This window comes from Sebastes fasciatus, chromosome 24 (genome assembly GCF_043250625.1).
Source record: "Sebastes fasciatus isolate fSebFas1 chromosome 24, fSebFas1.pri, whole genome shotgun sequence".
NCBI classification, from domain to species: domain Eukaryota; kingdom Metazoa; phylum Chordata; class Actinopteri; order Perciformes; family Sebastidae; genus Sebastes; species Sebastes fasciatus.
In genome coordinates, this window is record NC_133818.1 from 13,955,933 (window position 1) to 13,977,331 (window position 21,399).

General features: G+C 41.0%; 1 protein-coding gene and 1 pseudogene across 1 annotated transcript; both read left to right on the forward strand.

Annotated features, from left to right (window-relative positions):
• The window catches only part of LOC141763250 (uncharacterized), a 32,588-nt pseudogene extending 14,658 nt beyond the window's left edge, over nucleotides 1–17,930 (forward strand).
• Nucleotides 3,387–10,197, forward strand: LOC141763288 (protein NLRC3-like). The gene is made up of 5 exons (XM_074627859.1): nucleotides 3,387–3,400; nucleotides 3,723–3,872; nucleotides 6,068–6,184; nucleotides 6,812–7,047; nucleotides 8,423–10,197. Exons 2-5 carry the CDS (start codon nucleotides 3,742–3,744, stop codon nucleotides 10,195–10,197), a joined length of 2,259 nt encoding a protein of 752 aa, XP_074483960.1. The 5' UTR covers nucleotides 3,387–3,400; nucleotides 3,723–3,741.
• Nucleotides 17,931–21,399: the final 3,469 nt, after the last annotated feature.

Here is a 21,399-nt window from a genome sequence, read left to right on the forward strand (position 1 = left end):
AGAGACAACGCCTGAGAGCCAAATCGAAGAATCTTAGTCTTCAGCTACACATTTAAAACCTGAACACATCTGATTGGATTATAAAGTGATTTTTATCTTCATCATTTATTCTTTATTCAGACTGAAGAGCTGCAGGTTGTCAAAGATCAGCTGTACTTCTCTGGCCTCCGCTCTGAAGTCCAACCCCTCCCATCTGAGAGAGCTGGAGCTGAGAGGAAACGAGCTGACGGATTCAGGAGTGATGCTGCTGTCTGATCTTAAGGAGAGTCCACACTGTAGACTGGAGACTCTGAGGTCAGTAGAGGGTCGGAGTCGGTCTGTGCTGGTTTCAGCAGTATTGTTATGATGTGTTTCCTTAGTTAAGCTGTGAGAGGAGAACGGTAACACACAGAGAACAGTCAGCCAAACAGATCGGTCAGAAGCTTGTTGTGATCATGTGTTAGAGTTGATGTGAAGAAGATGTTGTTGTTGTGTTCATGTCTCCAGGAAATAAAGCTGGATTACAGTTGACAGCATCACATCATGTATAGAGACAGTGAGCCGTATGTTGCTGTGAGACACGTCAGAGTCGTGCTCCTACAGTCCCTCAGACTGAATGCGTTGCCTTGGTTACTTTGCTACCAATACTTTTATATATTTATTTTTTACTTTCTCCCAAGTCTTTCACACCGCCGGGGTTGGAGCTGAAAGAATAAGACTTAAGTATTATAATTCCTCAAGGAGATGAATAAAGTCTTCTATTCTAATCAACACATTAATTTAATGGAATACACTAGTTCTAGTTAGATCTATTGTGCTCTAGATGTGGCAGTGATATTAAGTCTGTTAATTTACACATTCACACAGTCAGCTGTCCTTCCTGCATCTGGCAGTTTAAACTGTGTTAATTTTAGTCTGGATTATGTGTTTAACTTTTCTAATATGTGTTTGTAAAGTGTGCCGCTCTGCTGACCGTAGACTGGTCCATGTCTGTGATTGGTCATGTGCTACAAACCCCACCCCTTTTATGTGAAGGCTCATAGCCAGACTGAGAAACCCTGGGTTGACTTACCGAGTTGATAACAACTGTCGTAGGACTGCTTAGCGGGATCTTGGTTGAGGGGTTAGTTAAACCAGATAAGGAGAAGATACCCTGGGTGTGTTGGACTGGCTTCGTAGTACAGGCTTCTGGGCTGTGAGCTCTGAGCTCAGTGTGTTCACTCCAATACATTAACATGAGAGCTGAAAGGAAGCTGGCTACGCTACACAGACTGAAGTCCCTGCTGGTTTTTATACTGAATGCTGACTTGACAGCTGATGAAGGGAGAGTCTGTAAACACTGCCTGATGACTTCTGTTGTCTTCTTCTTCTCTCATCAGATGGTAGAAGTAATCTGGTGTTCCTCTGGACCTGACAGAGTATCATCAGTGTATCTGGACTCTGTCCTTCTGCACAGTCTCTGCAGACACACTGAGACTCCTCCACTCCTTCTGCTCCACACTCAGCCTCCTCCAGCTGGATCTGGGTTTTACTTTGTCTTTATTCATTCATATATTCTGAACCCAAAGTGCCTCTGCAGATCAGTTCTGTTTATGACAACAGAACTGTAGATTAACACTATTAAATAGATGTTTCTGCTTTGCTTTCTGTTGCAGCTCCACCCTGTGGAACAATGGAGTTTTGCAGTTAATTTCTTCATACTACTATATATATATATATACACCATATACACTACCAGCCGTTTTTCATATAATAACAGATTTGCTTGAAACAAACGGAAAGAAGTAGATACAATGTATGTGATGTTTGATGTAAAATTGCGTTGATGTTTGATTTGTTAAAAAAAATTTAGTTTATTATAGATGTGTGTGTCACCCTGTTAGTTTTCACATTACATGGCTCAGCACAGACACATGAAGTCAACCTGTGGAGCTTTTCCCCTCAGAAATCAATATTGAGTCGCCGTTATCACCACCGTCCATGTTCTGTAGCTCCTGGTGACATTTTTTTAGGCCATACAGTACTATATTTTTATGGCATACTACACAATGACCTTATTATGGCATATAGTATGTCATAAAAGGTCATAGTGTGGCAACATGTTTTATGGCATACTGTACTATAACATTTAAATGGCATACTATACTGTGCAACAATGTGAAAATCTTCTGAGGCAGATCAGTACTTCCACAGTGACAAGGTTTTGTTTTTTCTACACACAGATAACCGTACTTAAACTATTTTTAGTCTAATGCTGCCCTGCGCTCTGTGCCATAAACTGTCTTACATTTTAAACTGTACAGAAAATAGTAAAAGTAACTCGCTATCAATAAACAGACACTACAATGCTGAGTCCTCCCTACACATGAAATCATACCTGATGTTCTCCTGGCACTGCCGTCAGTCCTTTTAAGCCCCCGGACACACCAGAAACGTCAGGAGCCCTTGGCGGCTGCGTCACGTGGTGGCTGCGTGACGTGGTGGCTGCATGATACACGCGTCGGGCGTTCACACCAGCTGCATTTCAGCTGCGTGTCTGCTGCGTTTCTGCTGCTGCTGTCAGACCTTTCTTTCTACATAGAGTTTGCCTTTTAATAGCCATTTCATTTAATTATAAATATCATTTATATTTATTTTAGACCGAGAAAGGTTAAGAAACGTGTGGTAATTTGTAAATCGTAGTAATAATCCACAATTAAAACTCAGTACTACATTCATTGGTGTTGATTTAAACACCATACTTTATCAATTCATGGAGCTCTCCAAGTCACTACGTTCCACAGCACTGACTGCTCATATTTCAGAATAAACTCCGCTGGTCTTTTGTAGCCCAACCACAAAGTAGGATACAGGTTTTCCTATGTTGGCTTTTTGTCTGTGCATGTTCAACACACTGTTGTTGAATCCACAAATGTAGCTTTGTCTGGTTGTTGGTATGGGGATGACCATCATATACTTCTATCTTAATGTTCTAAACCCTTATACACTTCACTATTTATTTTAATTAATTCATGTTTATTTCTGATTAACGACTTGAACAACTTGACACACAGGGCTGAGTTGCATCTGAAATTACTCTTCAGGTTCCCAGCTTTCAGATGATGTACACCACTTCTACATGACATCTACTGTTGACCTGCTATCTCCCCTTAAAGACCCCCTGTACCCTCCTAGAAAAGACTAAAACTGGCCTATTTGTGGGTCTGAGAGGGTTAATTCAGCCTGTTCAAGCCAAGAGAGATTCTTATGAACACGTCATGTTAATGGCTGTGAACACACCCACAGTCACAGATGAACTCAGCTGATATCCTGTAAATGGAGAGGGGAGGAGACACACTGATTCAGTGATCCAGGCTCATGAGAATTGGGGAGGGAAACATCCATTTTGAGTCAACGGCTGACAACTGAAGACTGAAGCAGGGTAAGTGTTAATCCTACATTTCATTATTTCACTGTCAAAGTCTCTGAGTCAGTTTTCTCCCTGTGGACAGAACTCAACAGTTTGATTAATCTGTGAACACAAAGTCGTGACAGGCTGAATAATGCTCATTAAAACTGCCGTAACCCAAGAAAACAAGCAGAGATCTAAAGAAAAGTGACCAGGTGGAGTGCCGGGTGGTTTTATTGTACTGTATACTTTGTGTGTGTGATAGAGAGAGAGGTTGTGTGTTTATTTTGTGTTCTCTCAGTCTTGCCTGTGTCCTTTACATGTTTACGATCAGTGTTAATGTTTTACCTCTCAGACTGACTTCAGATCAGAAGATGATTGACTGTGTGGAGGAAGAGGAGGACGGAGCAGAGTCTCTAGTCTCCGGCTGTCTGTCTATGAAGAGTGATCAGTCTAAAGAAGAACCTCTACACTTCAGTAATGAACCTGGACCCTCAGAGTCAAAGTAAGAGAGCTGCTACTAACTCATTTATAGGACTCGTTTTCACTTTCCTCTACCAATACCATGTTTTCTGTTGATTTTGTTTCTATTTTAAAATTTCTACTAAAATGTATTTGCTAACTAAACCTGAACAAACTTTTCTTGACACAAAGAGAATTACCCTCCCCCCCCTCCAGCCAGTTTTACTTCCTGTGTTTTGGTTAACGTTCTTCCTCAAACAGAGAATGGAGGTGTGGTTAATAGTCAGGTGTAACTCATCACCACGGCAACCAGATTGCATAATTTTTCAACCCAGTTTAGATGAATTTACTGTTTATCAGCCCACAAATGAGCTCAACACATCGACTCTCTCTCTCTCGCTCTCTTCTTTACCGGAAAATACAGTATAATATAAAAACAAAATGATGCCATGCATGATTGTGTGTTTGTACATTACATTTTTACGTTTTAGTGTCAAAATATTGATTTCTTAATTAAGTAGCCGTGTAATAAGCAGGATAATGTTTCATTGTTGTGAAAGAATCCCCTTCAGGGCGATGACCGGCTCGTTGTACTTTATCCCATACTTATTGACAGTAGCAGTAGTTTGTGTATTTAGAAACTGAAATGTCTTTGTCATGAGAGAGTTTATCAAGGATTCATGTGATGTGAATAAAATCATCTTGGTGTTTGCAGAGTCCAGTACAGACCGAGAGCAGAGTCTCCAGTACCCAGCTGTCTGTCTATGAAGAGTGACCGGTCCATGTGGAATCCTCCAGCCTTCAGTAATGAACCTGGACCCTCAGACACAAAGTAAGAGACTGTTTCTACTGTGCACTGACCTGATGGATGATGATGCATTGAGGATGAAGACTAAATGTACTGCTAAAAGATTTATATTCCTGATGCAGAACTATTAGTGCAGATACTGTTTCAAACTAAGATGGATCTTAGTCTGGGTTTTAGAGCCACAAACTACTGATTGTATTTCAGAAACAAAACACCTGAGAACCTCCATTTCACTATTTACACTTCAAGAAAATATTCATATTTTTGCCTGAGGGTTGAAGTCACTGTAAAGATTTACAACTATTCAAAATCTGAAAGAATGAGCTTCAAATGTGTAATTCATTTTCTCACATTTGTCCTCAAAATACTGTGTTGGTTTGACTTCTCCTAAAATCAGCTGTTATGACAGCTTCTTTGAAGTGGGGTTGTACGTATACTCCCGTGTTCTGGGAAGTAAAATTACTGCTTTTGTGAATGGAGTCTGGTGGCTTTGAAGAGAGCGATATAACGGCTTCAGTTCCCCGTCAGAAAGGGCTGTCTGACGGCGATGTAAAGCGGCTGTGGACGGGAGCAGCAGAAAAACGTAATTTTGCCACATAGGAAAAAAAATATATCCGTTTAAGTGTACACTATATTTTGAATATTTTTTGTAAACCTCGCCATCAGACAACCCTTTGTAACGGGGAACTGAAGCTGTTATATCACGGTCTTCAAAGCCACCAGACTCCATTCACAAAAACAGTAATTTCACCTCCCAGAACACAGGAGTTGCTGGTCTACCGCTGCATCCATCGGCTGGTTAGTTTGTGTGATTGTGTGACTTTCTGATCTGAACTAACGTGGCGTCCACAGCAGTACATCGCTTAGCTTCCTGCCGGTACTCCTGTCTGCTTCTCCTAACTGGGAGCACGCCGACCATCACCTAAGTTACTGTAGTAATACACTGACTATAAGTACTGTACATGTAGCAGTGTCATCATCTAGACATGTAGAACGTTTATAGAAGGGCTTTAAGGGAAAATAGCATTTTGATGCTGAAACATTCGTAGGTAGTGTTCAGATTTGAATACATAAGGAACACCACTGGGAAGATACAGAATGATATAAAAACAAAGTTATGCCATGCCAATGTCATGATTTAGTTGATTGTGTGTTTGTATATTACATTTCTACTAAAATGTATTTACTAACTGAAGTTTAACTCACTTTTCGTGACACAAAGAGAATGAATTAGTGCATTCTTCCTTTTCGTATCTGTGACAGCTGTCAGTCACCCAGAACAGCTGTAATCTAAGAGGACTAATACAAACTTTAAACCACATTATTGACAGTAGCAGTAGTTTGTGTATTTAGAAACTGAAATGTCTTTGTCATCAGAGAATTTATCAAGGATTCATCTGATGTGAATAAAATCATCTTGGTGTTTGCAGAGTTCAGTACAGACCGAGAGCAGAGTCTCCAGTACCCAGCTGTCTGTCTATGAAGAGTGATCAGTCCAAAGAGCCTCCTCTACTCTTCAGTAATGAACCTGGACACTCAGACACAAAGTAAGAGACTGTTTCTACTGTAAGCTGACCTGATGGATGATGATGCATTGAGGATGAAGACTAAATGTTCTGCTAACAGATTTATATTCCTGATGCAGAACTATTAGTGCAGATACTGTTTCAAACTAAGATGGATCTTAGTCTGGGTTTTATAGCCACAAACTACTGATTGTATTTCTGTAACAAAACACCTGAGAACCTCCATTTCACAATTTACACTTCAAGAAAATATTCATATTTTTGCCCAAAAGTTGAAGTCGCTGTTAAGATTTACAACTATTCAAAATGTGAAAGAATGTGCTTCAAATGTGTAATTACTTTTCATAAAAAAATATATATATATATCTATATAGATATATATATATATAGCTATATATCTATATCATGTCTATCTATATCTATATATATCTATATCTATATCATGTCTATCTATCTATATCATGTCTTCAGATATATATATCTATATATCTATATCTATAGATAGAGTTTGTTCTTTAAATAACTACTTATATAAAATATAGTGAAGGGAATTTAAGCTCACTTACTAATGATTCAGAGCTTGCAGTTGAACGTTTTGGATCATTAGTAAGTGGACCTTTGACCTTAGATTTTGACATGTCTTCACAGGAAGAGGAAGAGGAGTGATGTCTCTGTGGAGGAGCAGCTGTCTGGCTGTGCCTTATGCCAGGACGTCCTGAAGGATCCAGTCTCTACCAGCTGTGGACACTGGTTCTGCAGACAGTGCATCACCTCATACTGGGACCAGTCTGCTTCATCAGGAGACTCCTCCTGTCCCCAGTGTGGAGAAAGATCCAGAACAAGAGCTGGACTGCAGTCAGCCGGTCAGACCAGCACTGTACAAAGTAAGACTCGACATCTGTCTGCTGACGTCTCCATGTCTGAAAACACTATTTACCCGGTCCTGCAAGGACATTACGGGACGCGCTACTCCACTCAACTGGCTGTTCAAGCCATATACATACGCCAACGTTGACGTACGAGCCAGAGGTCAATGCGGTGTCTATGTATATGTCTGAGTCAAGCGGTGACGTTGAATGCACCTGATTGGTTCTTGGTTTTTATGCTCGCCGTTTCAAACTGGAAACAACATGGCGGCCTGCCCATAAACTTTCTGTTATTCCTTATAAACAATCCACCAAAATCTACTTCTGAAAACATTTTAAGCGAGATATAGGCGATGCCACTGCTGAATGTCGTTTTATTTTAGAACTAGATCTCCTAGTTTGACAGCTTGACAGTTTTGTGAGCGACGCGTCGCGCTGGACGGGCTCATGTGCATAAAAGACTGTTTCCCGCCTTTTCATTTTGAAAGAGCAACGGCCAATGAGGAAACTCGGACACTCGGCCGACCATTCGTGTAACTTCATCACTCATTCAGTGACAGACTTTTGCGGTTGTAGGGCTGGCCCTGTGCGCTCCAGCCAAAAAGACCGCACAAGGGAGAGGGCGATCAGTAGAAGAGAGACAAAGAGACGTAGCGTGACGGTGTTGTGAATGAGAGAAAGAAATGTTATTTTCTGATTGTCTCACGGCATTAACGTTCTAAAGCAGAAACAAATAACCCTTAAGTACTCAACATGATTTACTATGGAGACGGACGCTCTTAGTTTCATTTTACTCCTGCTTTTTATTCATTACATCCAACGTGCATCAGTAAATGTCGTCACAGTGAGATAAAACCTAATGTTTATTATTTAACTGCAGGCGGCAGAGTGTGTTTACTGCTGCGACCACCAACAACCCTTGTCACATGTTATGTTGCTTTTTCGTACATCAGCGGACTAATTTGCTGAATCTTCAAAGGTCTTTAGACCCAAGGAAACACAGACAACGGGACTGAAGGAACCTTTTAGTTCCTTAAAAGTAGTAGGACTAAAACAGGTCTACACAACAAGATATGAACATATTCTACATTATTTGATGAGTGGATCAGTTTTAAATATTACAGTGAGGAAGGAACAGACACAGTGAGCTGTTTACATGAAGAGCTGCAGACGGAGAGCTGAGGCTCCGCCTCCTCTGCTGTCAATCACTCATGTTCACCGATTTAGAGAAAAAGGAGCATTTCTGATGCTTCCACAAAAACTGGACTGTTTTAAACCTTTACTCGTTTTGTATTGACTTTATATTGATCACTTCAATATTGGCAATGAAAATAATAAGCAGATTGTCAAATTTTCTTTATTTTGTCTCAAACTTGTTTTCCTTCTCTTTCAGCAGATAGCGGTCTGCAGGAGGTTGTAGATGAACATAAGATCAGTCTGAGGAGGAGATGTGAATGTGTGACTGAAGGAACTGATGAAACAGGAAGTGGAACCCTCCTCAACAGGATCTACACTGAGCTCTACATCACAGAGGGACAGAGTGAAGAGGTTAATACTCAACATGAGGTGAGGCAGCTTGAGACAGCTTCCAAGATGAACACCCTCCGTGACGCTCCAATCAAGTGCCAGGACATCTTTAAAGCCTTACCTGACCAACGGGGACACATCAGAGTCGTTCTGACGAACGGCGTCGCTGGTGTTGGAAAAACCTTCTCAGTGCAGAAGTTCACTCTGGACTGGGCAGAGGGTTTGGAAAACCAAGATGTCCGTCTGATCGTTCCGCTTTCGTTCAGGGAGCTGAACTTGATCAGAGATGAGCAGTACAGTCTTCTCATGCTGCTCCATGATTTCCATCCAACATTACAGAAGGTCACAGCAGAGAAGCTCGCTGTCTGTAAAGTTCTGTTCATCTTTGACGGCCTGGATGAAAGCAGACTTTCACTGGGTTTCAAGAACAATGAGGTTGTGTCTGATGTCACCCAGAAGTCATCAGTCAACGTGCTGTTAACAAACCTCATCCAGGGGAATCTGCTTCCCTCAGCTCTCGTCTGGATAACTTCCCGACCTGCAGCGGCCAATCAGATCCCTCCTGCATGTGTTGACAGGGTAACAGAAGTACGAGGCTTCACTGACGCCCAGAAGGAGGAGTACTTCAGGAGGAGAGTCAGTGATGAAGAGCTGTCCAGCAGAATCATCTCACACATCAAGACATCCAGGAGCCTCCACATCATGTGTCTAATCCCAGTCTTCTGCTGGATCACTGCTACAGTTCTGGACCACATGTTGACTACAGACCAGAGAGGAGAGCTGCCCAAGACCCTGACCGACATGTACTCACACTTCCTGTTGGTTCAGACAAAGAGGAAGAAGCAGAAGTATGGTGAGGGACATGAGACGAGTCCACAGGAGCTGACGGAGGCTGACAGGGAAGTTCTTCTGAAGCTGGGGAGGCTGGCGTTTGAACATCTGGAGAAAGGAGACATCATGTTCTACCAAGAAGACCTAGAGTGGTGTGGTATTGATGTCACAGAGGCCTCGGTGTACTCAGGAGTTTGTACAGAGATCTTCAAAAGAGAGTGTGTGATCTTCCAGAAAACAGTTTACTGCTTTGTTCACCTGAGCATTCAGGAGTTTCTGGCTGCAGTCTACATGTTCCACTGTTACACAAACGGCAACACAGATGTTTTGGAGGCCTTCCTGGGAGAAGAATATGTTCATTCAACCCTGGATGCCTTCCTGATGGAAGCCATGGAGAAATCCCTTGAAAGTAAAAATGGCCACCTGGACCTGTTTGTTCGCTTCCTTCATGGCCTCTCTCTGGAGTCCAACCAGAGACTCTTAGGAGGTCTGCTGGGTCGGACAAAGAGCAGTTCAGGAAGCATCCAGAGAGCCATCAACAACCTAAAAAAGAAGAAGACCAAAACCTCTCCTGACAGAAGCATCAACATCTTCCACTGTCTGACGGAGATGAACGACCACTCGGTACATCAGGACATCCAAGAGTTCCTGAAGTCAGAGAACAGATTAGAGAAGAAACTCTCAGAGATCCACTGCTCAGCTCTGGCCTACATGCTGCAGATGTCAGAGGAGGTTCAGGATGAGTTGGACCTGAAGAAGTACAACATAACACCAGAGGGACGACTGAGACTGATTCCAGCTGTGAACTGAAAGTCCAGTGTTGATATTTTAGTCACAGATGTTCTTGAGCTGTTTCAAATGTTAAGTTAAAAAATGTTTCAGTGGGTTGTGTTTATAGCTGTCAAGTTAATGAACACTTATTCTATTTATTTCTGATAATTGTTACATTTTACAGTTTTTTCTTATTTATCCTTTTGGGATGATGGAGACAACATGTGAACCTGGTAAAACAAATAACAAAAGATCAGCAGGTAGCTAGCAAAGAGTGGTCAACTTTCTCAACTGTATAATTATTACTTATTCACTGAGTTTTAATGTGCTTTTCTAATCAAGAAGGCCTCATGCTTACTTTGTGGAGACAGACCTGGGATCAGATCACACTGACAGACTGGACATTAGGGAAGCCTCAATGTATCTACATGTTCTCTCTTTTCATCTGCAAGATTAAAGAAAAACAAAGATTAAAAGTCTGCAGGTTTGAGAGAGAAGGATGAGAATTATTGTTTCAAGTCAAACAGTGAGATAAGATTAGCTGAACCACTGATGTGAGGAGCAAATGTTAATTAAAGAAGTATATATCAAACTGTTTAGTCACCAAATGCATGAAGTAAATATAAACCGTCCTCTTTCATAATAACATATTTTGTAATTTTTGTGTCATGACAGACTTTCTAGCTGTGGACTCTCAGGTACTCACTGTGAAGTTGTGGCCTCAGTTCTGAAGTCCAACCCCTCCCATCTTAGAGAGCTGGACATGAGTAACAACAACAACCTGCAGGTTTCAGGAGTGAAGCTACTGTCTGCCGGACTGGAGAGTCCAATCTGTAGACTGGAGAGTCTGAGGTCAGTTCACTGACTGTAGCTTATGTAGTTTGTACACACACTTTCTATGCTCTCCAGATGACTCTAGAGTCACGTTTTCACGTCGGCCACTGTAGCTCTCCGACAGAGAAGAGGTTTCACCGCTACATACTGCCAGATCCTACACACTGGACCTTTAACCACAGACCTTATTTCAGGCATCTAACTAAAAACCCATTGACTTCCAGACGAGGGAACAGGAAGTGCTAAAATACTAACAAATTTCTGGGTTTTAGGACTCAATCCTGTAGCACTCTATTTGACATGTGGCTGTTGTTTGAAGACACACTTGACCAAATGGGGACTTTTCCTGTAAATTACATAAACCTACTAAGCTACCAGATACAGTAAGGAGAAGGCCATGTAATGAAGTCCAACAAGTCTGATTTAATATTGATCCTCTAATTCCAGACTTGACAGAGATCAGCAGCATGTTATTGATGTGTGTTGACACGAACAGGTGTATGAATGTTGTGGTGACATTTGGATGATGTCTATAGAAGGCTGACATTATGATGATCCACAATAACACAATGACAAAGTCACTTTACTCATTTTAGGGAAAAGATCATTGATTAGGACATAGTAATGTTGAGCTACACATTTAAAACCTGAACACATCTGATTGGATTATAAAGTGATTTTTATCTTCATCGTTTATTCTTTATTCAGATTGATTAACTGCAGTTTGTCAGAGACCAGCTGTGCTCCTATGGCCTCAGCTCTGAAGTCCAACCCCTCCCATCTGAGATACCTGGAGCTGAGTGGAAACAAGCTAAAGGATTCAGGAGCGAAGATGCTGTGTGGTTTTCTGGAGAGTCCAGACTGTAGACTGGAGACTCTGAGGTCAGTTCACTGACTCTCTGTTACTGTTATAGATCTTATATGTTTAATTAACAATTGAACCTGATTTATGTGCAAACATAACTTACATCCATAAAGTTGTTATTGTCCTTTTGTTCATATTTTCATGTTTCTTGAACTAAATTTAGTCTGCAGTCACAAAAGACTTGTTTCTTAACGACACTGTAGAAACTGTCCACTGTTGTTAAAGTAAATTAATGTTTATCATTTTTGGTAAATGGTCACATCTGGATACAGAGGATCCTCTGAGCTAATACTCAGAGTTCCTACGCAGTATGAAATTTTATTTTACTAATTTCCAGGTCTGGATAAGTTTGGAAAAGAGAGAATGGAAAAACATTTCTGTTTCCAGACTGTTGCCCCTATTCTGCTTTCTAAGATATAAAATTCAGAATTTCTAAAAATAAATAGATCATACAAGCAGAGTGTTTTTCATGGCGTTTGGAGCAGCCAGTGCAGCCAAAATGTTTACTACTGTGTGAGAGAGCGCGGGCCAGAGAGAGCTTGATCTTGTTGAAGGCAACACAAGAAGAAGGCTATGACTGAACGCACGCTCCTACAGAGCTGCCTCTATGCCTGTACGTCACAGCCAGGGCCGGCGCCTCCATGGAGGCCAACTAGGCAACTGCCTAGGGCAGCACTTTGACAGCCAAATGTGGGCCAACTATTCATCATGAGCAACATAACAATAATGATATGATAATAAAAAGTAACCGGTAACTGCAGGCAGACGGCACAGACCAGAACGCTGCCTGTCAGACTGGAACAATCTAATACTTTACATATTGAGGAGGGGTACGAGCGGCCCCTCCTAATTTGGACTAATCTTTGTTTTGGCTAAAATCTGATTGGCTCAGTCATTTACATCATGAACGTGACGAGCTGTGACCAGTGCTCCAGCTGGCCGGTCTTGTTTTGATTCAGTGGTGACGTGCTGATACAAACTGTGAGGAGGTGTCATCCACTATGAAGAGTCTTGAAGGTCTTCATCATCATCAGATTCTCTTTATACCACTAAAACTCTATTATATCTCACTCTATTATCCACAAATAATGTCTGATCATTGATATTGATCCTTCAGCACACACACGTAGATAAACACAGAGATCAGCAGCCTGTTATTGATGTGTGTTGACATGAATAGGTATATGAATGTTGTGGTGACATTTGGATGACGTCTGAAGAAGGCTGACATTATGATGATCCACAATAACACTCTACTTATTTTAGGGAAAAGCTCATTGATTAGGACATGGTAATGTTGAGCTACACATTTAAAACCTGAACACATCTGATTGGATTATAAAGTGATTTTTATCTTCATCATTTATTCTTTATTCAGATTGAGTGACTGCAGTTTGAGAGAGACCAGCTGTGCTTCTCTGGCCTCAGCTCTGAAGTCCAACCCCTCCCATCTGAGAGAGCTGGATCTGAGTAACAACAAGCTGCAGGATTCAGGAGTGAAGCTCCTCTGTGGTTTTCTGGAGAGTCCACACTGTAGACTGGAGACTCTGAGGTCAGACACCATTTTTTACTTCTGTACTGAGATTAATACACTGCTCAAAAAAAATAAGGGAACACTAAATCATCACAGTATAAAACCAAGTCAGTTAAACTTCAGGGATATCAATCTGTCCATTTAGGAAGCACAAGTGATTGTGAATCACTTTCAGCTGCTTTGGTGCAAATGAAAGTGACAACAGGTGCAATGGAGAGGCAACAGCAAGACAACCCCCAAAAGGGAATTGTGTTGCATGTGGTGGCCACAGACAATTGCTCTCTCCTTATCTTTCCTGACTGATTCTTCTGTAGTTTTGTGTTCTGCTAGTGTCCTTGTCACTACTTGTAGCATGAGGTGGTACCTGCAGCCCAATCAGGTTGCACAGGTAGTCCAGCTCATCTAGGATGGCACATCCATACATGCGGTCGCTACCAGGAGACCGGCCGTCACCCGAGGAGGGCTGGACAGGGCCGTAGAAGGGCATCGACCCAACAGCAGGACCGGTATCTGCTCCTATGTGCGAGGAGGAACAGGAGGAGCACTGCCAGGGACCTACAAAGTGACCTCCAGCAGGCTACTGGTGTGCACGTTTCTGACCAAACTGTCAGAAACAGACTCCATGAGGGTGGCATAAGGACCCGACGTCCTCTAGTGGGACCTGTGCTCACAGCCCAGCACCGTGCAGCTCTATTGGCACTCGCCAGGGAACACCAGAATTGGCAGGTCCGCCATTGGCGCCGCGTTCCCTTCACAGATGAGAGCAGGTTCACACTGAGCACATGTGACAGGCGTGAAAGATTCTGGAGACGCCGTCGCGAACGTTAAGCTGCCTGTAACATCATCCAGCATGACCGGTTTGGTGGTGGAATCAGTGATGGTCTGGGGAGGCATATCCTCGGAGGGTCGCACAGACCTCCATGTCCTAGCCAACGGTACCTTGACTGCTGTTAGGTACCGGGATGAAATCCTCAGAGCGATTGTCAGACCTTACGCTGGTTCAGTGGGCCCTGGGTTCCTCCTGCTGCAGAAAAATGCCAAGCCTCATGTGGCCAGAGTGTGTAGGCAGTTCCTGGATGACGAAGGCATTGATGCCATTGACTGGCCCTCACGTTCCCCTGACCTAAATCCAATTGAGCACCTATGGGATGTTATGTATCGGTGCATCCGACACCGCCAAGTACCGCCACAGACTGTCCAGGAGCTCACTGATCACTGATGCCCTGATGCCCTGATCCAGGTCTGGGAGGAGATCCCCCGGGACACCATCCGCCGACTCATCAGGAGCATGCCCAGACGTTGTCGGGAGTGAATACAGGCACGCAGGGGCCACACACACTACTGAGTCATATTATGAGTTGCCGTGATGAAATTCACGCAAGTTGGATCAGACTGTGATTTAAATTTTTTACTTTGATTTTCGGCGTGATTTTGAATCCAGCCCTCAATGGGTTGATGATTTTGGTTTCCATTGACCGTTGTTACGTCATTTTGTTCTCAACAAGTTATACAATGTATATCAGTAAAGATTTTCAACTTGAATAATTTGTTCATCAAGATCTGACGTGTGATTTAAGTGTTCCCTTCATTTTTTCGAGCAGTGTATGATGTGAAAGTTGTGGTGACACTAAACTGCAGACATAAGGCTGATATTATACTGATCCACACTGAGTATCTTAATGCTAGAGTACATTTTCTAAATTCTATTTTTCTAAAAAAAAATATGAAGCTATATGATGCTTAAACTGGTTGAATATTTTAAACTGAAGATGCTTTCATTTTATGACTCCACTATTCCTAAAATATATATTGTAGATGTCTTATCTTATATATCTTTTGTTCACATTTCGCCAAAATCCATCCTGATATCTTTGGAATCTTTTAGATCTTGAGTTTAATCTTTAATCAATTGCTGTGGGTTTTTATTTGTGTTTGGCTGCTCAACATGACTTTGTATAGGTCAGAGTTTAAGAGGTGAAGTCACTACGTCGTTGTTGAAGTAGCAGTATGTTGTCATTAATAATAACGAGAGCTCTGTTTCACTTTTTGTATTTTACAGTTTTTAACCTGCATCCTGTTGGCTTCAGGTGTTTCGGAGTTTACATTTTCTAAACCTTCTTCAGCTCTGAACAGATTATTAAACATTGAATGATTTCAAGCAGGAACGTTGTCTTCTAAACTTACATAATTTATTCTTTATTCAGATTGAGTCGCTGCAGTTTGTCAGAGATCAGCTGTGCTTCTCGGGCCTCAGCTCTGAAGTCCAACCCCTCCCATCTGAGAGAACTGGAGCTGAATGGAAACAACCTGCAGGATTCAGGAGTGAAGCTATTGTGTAGTTTTCTGGAGAGTCCACACTGTAGACTGGAGACTCTGAGGTCAGACACCATTTTTTACTTCTGTACTGAGATTAATATGATGTGAAAGTTGTGGTGACACTAAACTGCAGACATAAGGCTGATATTATACTGATCCACACTGAGTATCTTAATGCTGAAGTACATCTTCTTCTTCGGTGGTTTAGTCCATTGACTTTGTAAGAGCGATCTTAATATATCACAACTCTTGACTTTTGTCATGTTTCTTTTTTTTCCCCAAGAAATTTTAATAAAAATGCATAAATATGAAGATTGAATAAATAATCTCTATTTCAGCTATCAGACAATAACAAATATATTAAGTATTTGCTTTTTCTAAATGAAAATATGATGCTTATACTGGTTGAATATTTTAAACTGAAGATGCTTTGATTTTATGACTCCACTATTCCTAAAATATATGTTTTAGATTGCTTATCTTATATATCTTTTGTTCACATTTCCCAAAAATCCATCCTGACATATTTGACATCTTTGGAAACTTTGAGATCTTGAGTTGAATCTCGAATCAATTTCTCTGGGTTTTTATTTGTGTTTGGCTGCTCAACATGAGTTTGTATCGATGGATCCACTGGTGGAGCTGTCAGAGTTTAAGAGGTGAAGTCTTCTTTATTGAAGTAGCAGCACAGTGTCATTATTATTAATATTAATGAGAGCTCTGTTTCACTTTTTGTATTTTACAGTTTTTAACCTGCATCCTGTTGGCTTCAGGTGTTTGGAGTTTACATTTTCTAAACCTTCTTCAGCTGTGAACAGATTATTAAACATTGAATGATTTTGAGCAGGAACGTTGTCTTCTAAAGTTACATCATTTATTCTTTATTCAGATTGAGAAGCTGCAATTTGTCAGAGATCAGCTGTGCTACTCTGGCCTCAGCTCTGAAGTCCAACCCCTCCCATCTGAGATACCTGGAGCTGGGTGGAAACGAGCTGAAGGATTCAGGAGTGAAGCCATTGTGTGGTTTTCTGGAGAGTCCACACTGTAGACTGGAGACTCTGAGGTCAGTTCACTGACTCTCTGTACATAAATCAGGTTCAATTGTTAATTAAACATAAAAGATCTATAACAGTAACAAACATAACTTACATCCATAAAGTTGTTAATGTCCTTTTGTTCATATTTTCACGTTTCTTAACTAAATTTAGTCTACAGTCACAAAAGACTTCTGTTTCTTAAAGACACTAGAAAATATCCACTGTTAGTTGGTAAAGTGACGCCCCCTCGTCAGTACCCAGGTCCGCCTGGGGAAGCCAATGATCTTACCAGCTGACTAAATTCCAAGAGACAATGCCTGAGAGCCAAATCGAAGAATCTTAGTCTTCAGCTACACATTTAAAACCTGAACACATCTGATTGGATTATAAATTGATTTTTATCTTCATCATTTATTCTTTATTCAGACTGAAGCGCTGCAGGTTGTCAAATATCAGCTGTGCTTCTCTGGCCTCCGCTCTGAAGTCCAACCCCTCCCATCTGAGAGAGCTGGATCTGAGAGGAAATGAGCTGAAGGATTCAGGAGTGAAGCTGCTGTCTGATCTTGAGGAGAGACCACACTGTAAACTGGAGACTCTGAGGTCAGTAGAGGGTCGGAGTCGGTCCGTTCTGGTTTCAGCAGTATTGTTGTGATGTGTTTCTTCCGTTAAGCTGTGAGAGGAGAACGGTGACACACAGAGAGAGAGAACAGTCAGCCAATCAGATCAGCCAGAAGTTTGTTGTGATCATGTGTTAGAGTTGATGTGAAGAAGAAGATGTCTTTGTTGTGTTCATGTCTCCAGGAAATAAAGCTGGATTACAGCAAATCATGTATAGAGACAGTGTTCCTCATCCATCAAATCTGATCTGAAAGTGTGCGTTCTCTCATCAAGAGATAGAAAAAAACATGGAACCATTGTTACATTTAGTAACCATGTGGTCTTCATACAGACCAGGGGCCTCATGTATAAACGGTGCGTACGTACTAAAATGTTGCGTACACTGTGTTTCACGCTCACGCCGGGATGTATAAAAATCAACGTGACGTGAGAATGTGCGGGCCGTCTTCCAAACTCTGTCATCTGGCAGTGTCAAACTACAAAGTCCTGAAACTCGCTAAATGTGTAAAAATAATTTTTCCACTCAACTTACTGAGCTTTATTTATGATGTGGGATCAAAAAAAACAACCCACATATTTCTTAACTAGTTTGCGCATAATGTTTAACATCAGAGAGGCACAACAAAAACACATTTAAACTAATTTCCCAGAGATGACATGTCTTAACCACCGTGCCAAAAACAAAATCGTTGGAGCTACAGATGGATGAACCGGACCCTGGCACACCTAACAATGAGCCAAATGCAGCACCGTTTAGATACGACACCATTTGGATGAGATACACAGAATGTAAAGCAACGAGGTGAGTTGAGACAAAAAAATTTTTTTAACAAGGTCTTTTAATATATGACTTATCCCACCATCATTCATTCTTTTTAATTCGTTGCATGTATATATTTTATCCTTCATTGTATTGACAATCTCTCTCTGTGACTCCAGCACAGCGTATAGTATATATTTAGTGAGGACGCGGCCAGACCGGCGCCTCTCAGCAGTCGAGGCACGGGGCGCAGCTGATCGTGCGCCTTCAGAAGCCTTCGGGAACCTTCGGGAGCGCACGGTCAGCTGCTGTGGAGACGTTGCGTTTGTTACTGATTCCTGATGAAAGACCATCAAATAAAATATGTTTTCTAGCTTCCACCTCATTAACAAACACTTCAATTTCACACTCTGTGAAATTCTTCTTTTTTGTTCCTTTTCCAGCGTGATTTGCCGTTGTTATTTGGACAATAGGTGACAGCATGGAGCGTGTTTATAGTCATTTGCATAGTTATTAATGGGAGGAGACAAGGCGGACCAAGTGGCACGTGCAGCTCCGCTCAATTTCACGTCAAGTGGGATGTATAAAGGAAAGGTGCGCAGGAACAGGCGTACGCACGGTTTTATACATGTGAAAATTTCTGTGCGTACGTACTTTTCCAATTTTGTGAGTACGCCATCTTCCAGTGTGAAAGCTGCGCAGTCTTTTATACATGAGGCCCCTGAACCTGAGCTGAAGTCAAGTAATCACATCTGACGTTTTACTGTTCAGTCTGTGTATGAACATGTAGGACCTTTTAAAGAGGACCTATTAGGCTGATGTTCAGGTGCATACTATTTTGGGTTTCTACTAGAACATGTTTACATGCTTTAATGTTCAAAAAAACACTTTACTTTTCTTGTACCGGCTGTAATTACGCGTTAACGCAAGTTCGTTTTAACGACACTAATTTCTTTAACGCATTAACGCAACTTAAAATTTTTAGTTTGTAGTCTCCCCTTTACAGACATGCCCACTTTATGATGATAACATGCAGTTTGGGGACAAGGCATAGTCAAGTCAGCACACTGACACACTGACAGCTGTTGTTGTCTGTTGGGCTGCAGTTTGCCATGTTATGATTTGAGCATATTTTTTTATGCTAAATGCAGTACCTGTGAGGGTTTCTGGACAATATTTGTCTTTTCTTGTGTTGTTGATTGATTTTCAATAATAAATATATACACACATTTGCATAAAGCAGCATATTTGCCCACTCCAATGTTGATAAAAGTATTAAATACTTGACAAATCTCTCTTTAAGGTTCATTTTGAACGGATATAAAATGTGCGATTAATTTAGATCAATCACGATAAATCATGTACAATCATGCGATTAATCGTGACTAAATATTTCAATGGATTGACAGCCCTAATATTTACATATTTATCATGTAATATTTTAAAGTAGATGAAACATTGAAATGTGACTGAAACCAACCTAGCAGCAGTAAATCCATCATTAAAGTGAGCAGTGAAAAGCTCTCTGTTTCTGCAGTAATGACGCTCTCACGACTCTCAGCAGTTTATTTCCACTGTGTGGATCATAAGATAATATTACACAGAGACAAAGAATTTGAACACATAATCCAGGCTAAAAGCAACAGTTTAAACTGACACATGCAGAAAGGTCACCGACTGTGTGAATGTGTAAATGAACAGACTTGTAATATCACTGCCCCGTCTAGAGCACCAGAGATCTGACCATACTTGCTGTGTGTACTCTGCTGAGTCAATGCGATTAGATGTATTGTTATTGAAACGGACATAAATGACATTTATACAACCACAATAACACAAAATCAGTACATGATCTCTTATCATATATTCATATATGATATTCATATAGTCACTCATCTGAATCAGCTTCTTGAGCCGTATGTTGCTGTGAGACACGTCAGAGTCGTGTTCCTACAGTTCCTCAGACTGAATGTGTTGCCTTGGTTAGTTTGTTACCAATACTTTTCTGTATTTATTTTTTACTTTCTCCCAAGTCTGTTTCACACCGCCGGGGTTGGAGCTGAAAGAATAAGACATTTACATTTACACATTCACACAGTCAGCTGTCCTTCCTGCATCTGGTAGTTTAAACTGTTAATTTTAGTCTGGATTATGTGTTTAACTTGTCTAATATGTGTAAAGTATGCCGTTCTGCTGATGAAGGGAGTCTCTGTAAACACTGATTGATGACTTCTGTTGTCTTCTTCTTCTCTCATCAGATGGTAGAAGTAATCTGGTGTTCCTCTGGACCTGGACAGAGTATCATCAGTGTATCTGGACTCTGTCCTTCTGCACAGTCTCTGCAGACACACTGAGACTCCTCCACTCCTTCTGATCCACACTCAACCACCTCCTCCACCTGGACCTGGGTTTCACTTTGTCTTCATTCATTCATATATTCTGAACTCAAAGTGCCTCTGCATATTGGTTCTGTTTAGATTAACACCATTAAATAGATGTTTCTGCTTTGCTTTCTGTTGCAGCTCCACCCAGTGGAACAATGGAGTTTTGCAGTTAATTTCCTCATACTACTTTTTCATATTATAACAGATTCAGCACCAAAGTCAGCACCTTAATATTGTCTTTTGTATGTGATGTTTGATGTAAAACAAAACAAAAAAAATCCTGACTATCTGAGTTTTTGCTGCAAAAAAATCATATTTGTTAGTTTATTACACCCTGCTAGTTTTCACATTACATGGCTCAACACAAACCCATGAAGTCAACCTGTGGAGCTTTTCTGCCCTACTGTGGTGTGATTGGCTAGTATTCGTTGCCTCTGCCTCGACTGTTCGGCTCATTTTGCATATATATATATATACGTGGACAAAATTGTTGGTACCCTTCCGTTAAAGAAAGAAAAACCCACAATGGTCACTGAAATAACTTGAAACTGACAAAAGTAATAATAAATAAATATTTATAAATAATAATATAATAAATAAGTTCCAGACATTTCATGACATACTATACTGATGAAATTTTTAGGCCATACAAAACTGTATTTTTATGGCATATGACACTAAGACCTTATTATGGCATACAGTATGCCATAATAAGGTCATAGTGTGGCAACATTTTTATGGCATACTATACTGTGATATTTTTATGACGAACTATACTATGACATTTTTATGACACACTATAATGACTTTTTTTTATCACATACTAAAAATATATTGCCTTTTACGCGTTTAAAGTAAACTTCCTTCTTATTCTTTTCTGATGCGTGAGTCTG

Bases quoted from the DNA above. Each gene is read 5' to 3' on its own strand.
- LOC141763288 (XM_074627859.1), top strand. From the start codon at position 3,742: ATGATTGACTGTGTGGAGGAAGAGGAGGACGGAGCAGAGTCTCTAGTC. The intron at 3,873-6,067 runs GTAAGAGAGCTG...TGGTGTTTGCAG, and splicing joins CCTGGACCCTCAGAGTCAAA to AGTTCAGTACAGACCGAGAG. The intron at 7,048-8,422 runs GTAAGACTCGAC...CTTCTCTTTCAG, and splicing joins TCAGACCAGCACTGTACAAA to CAGATAGCGGTCTGCAGGAG.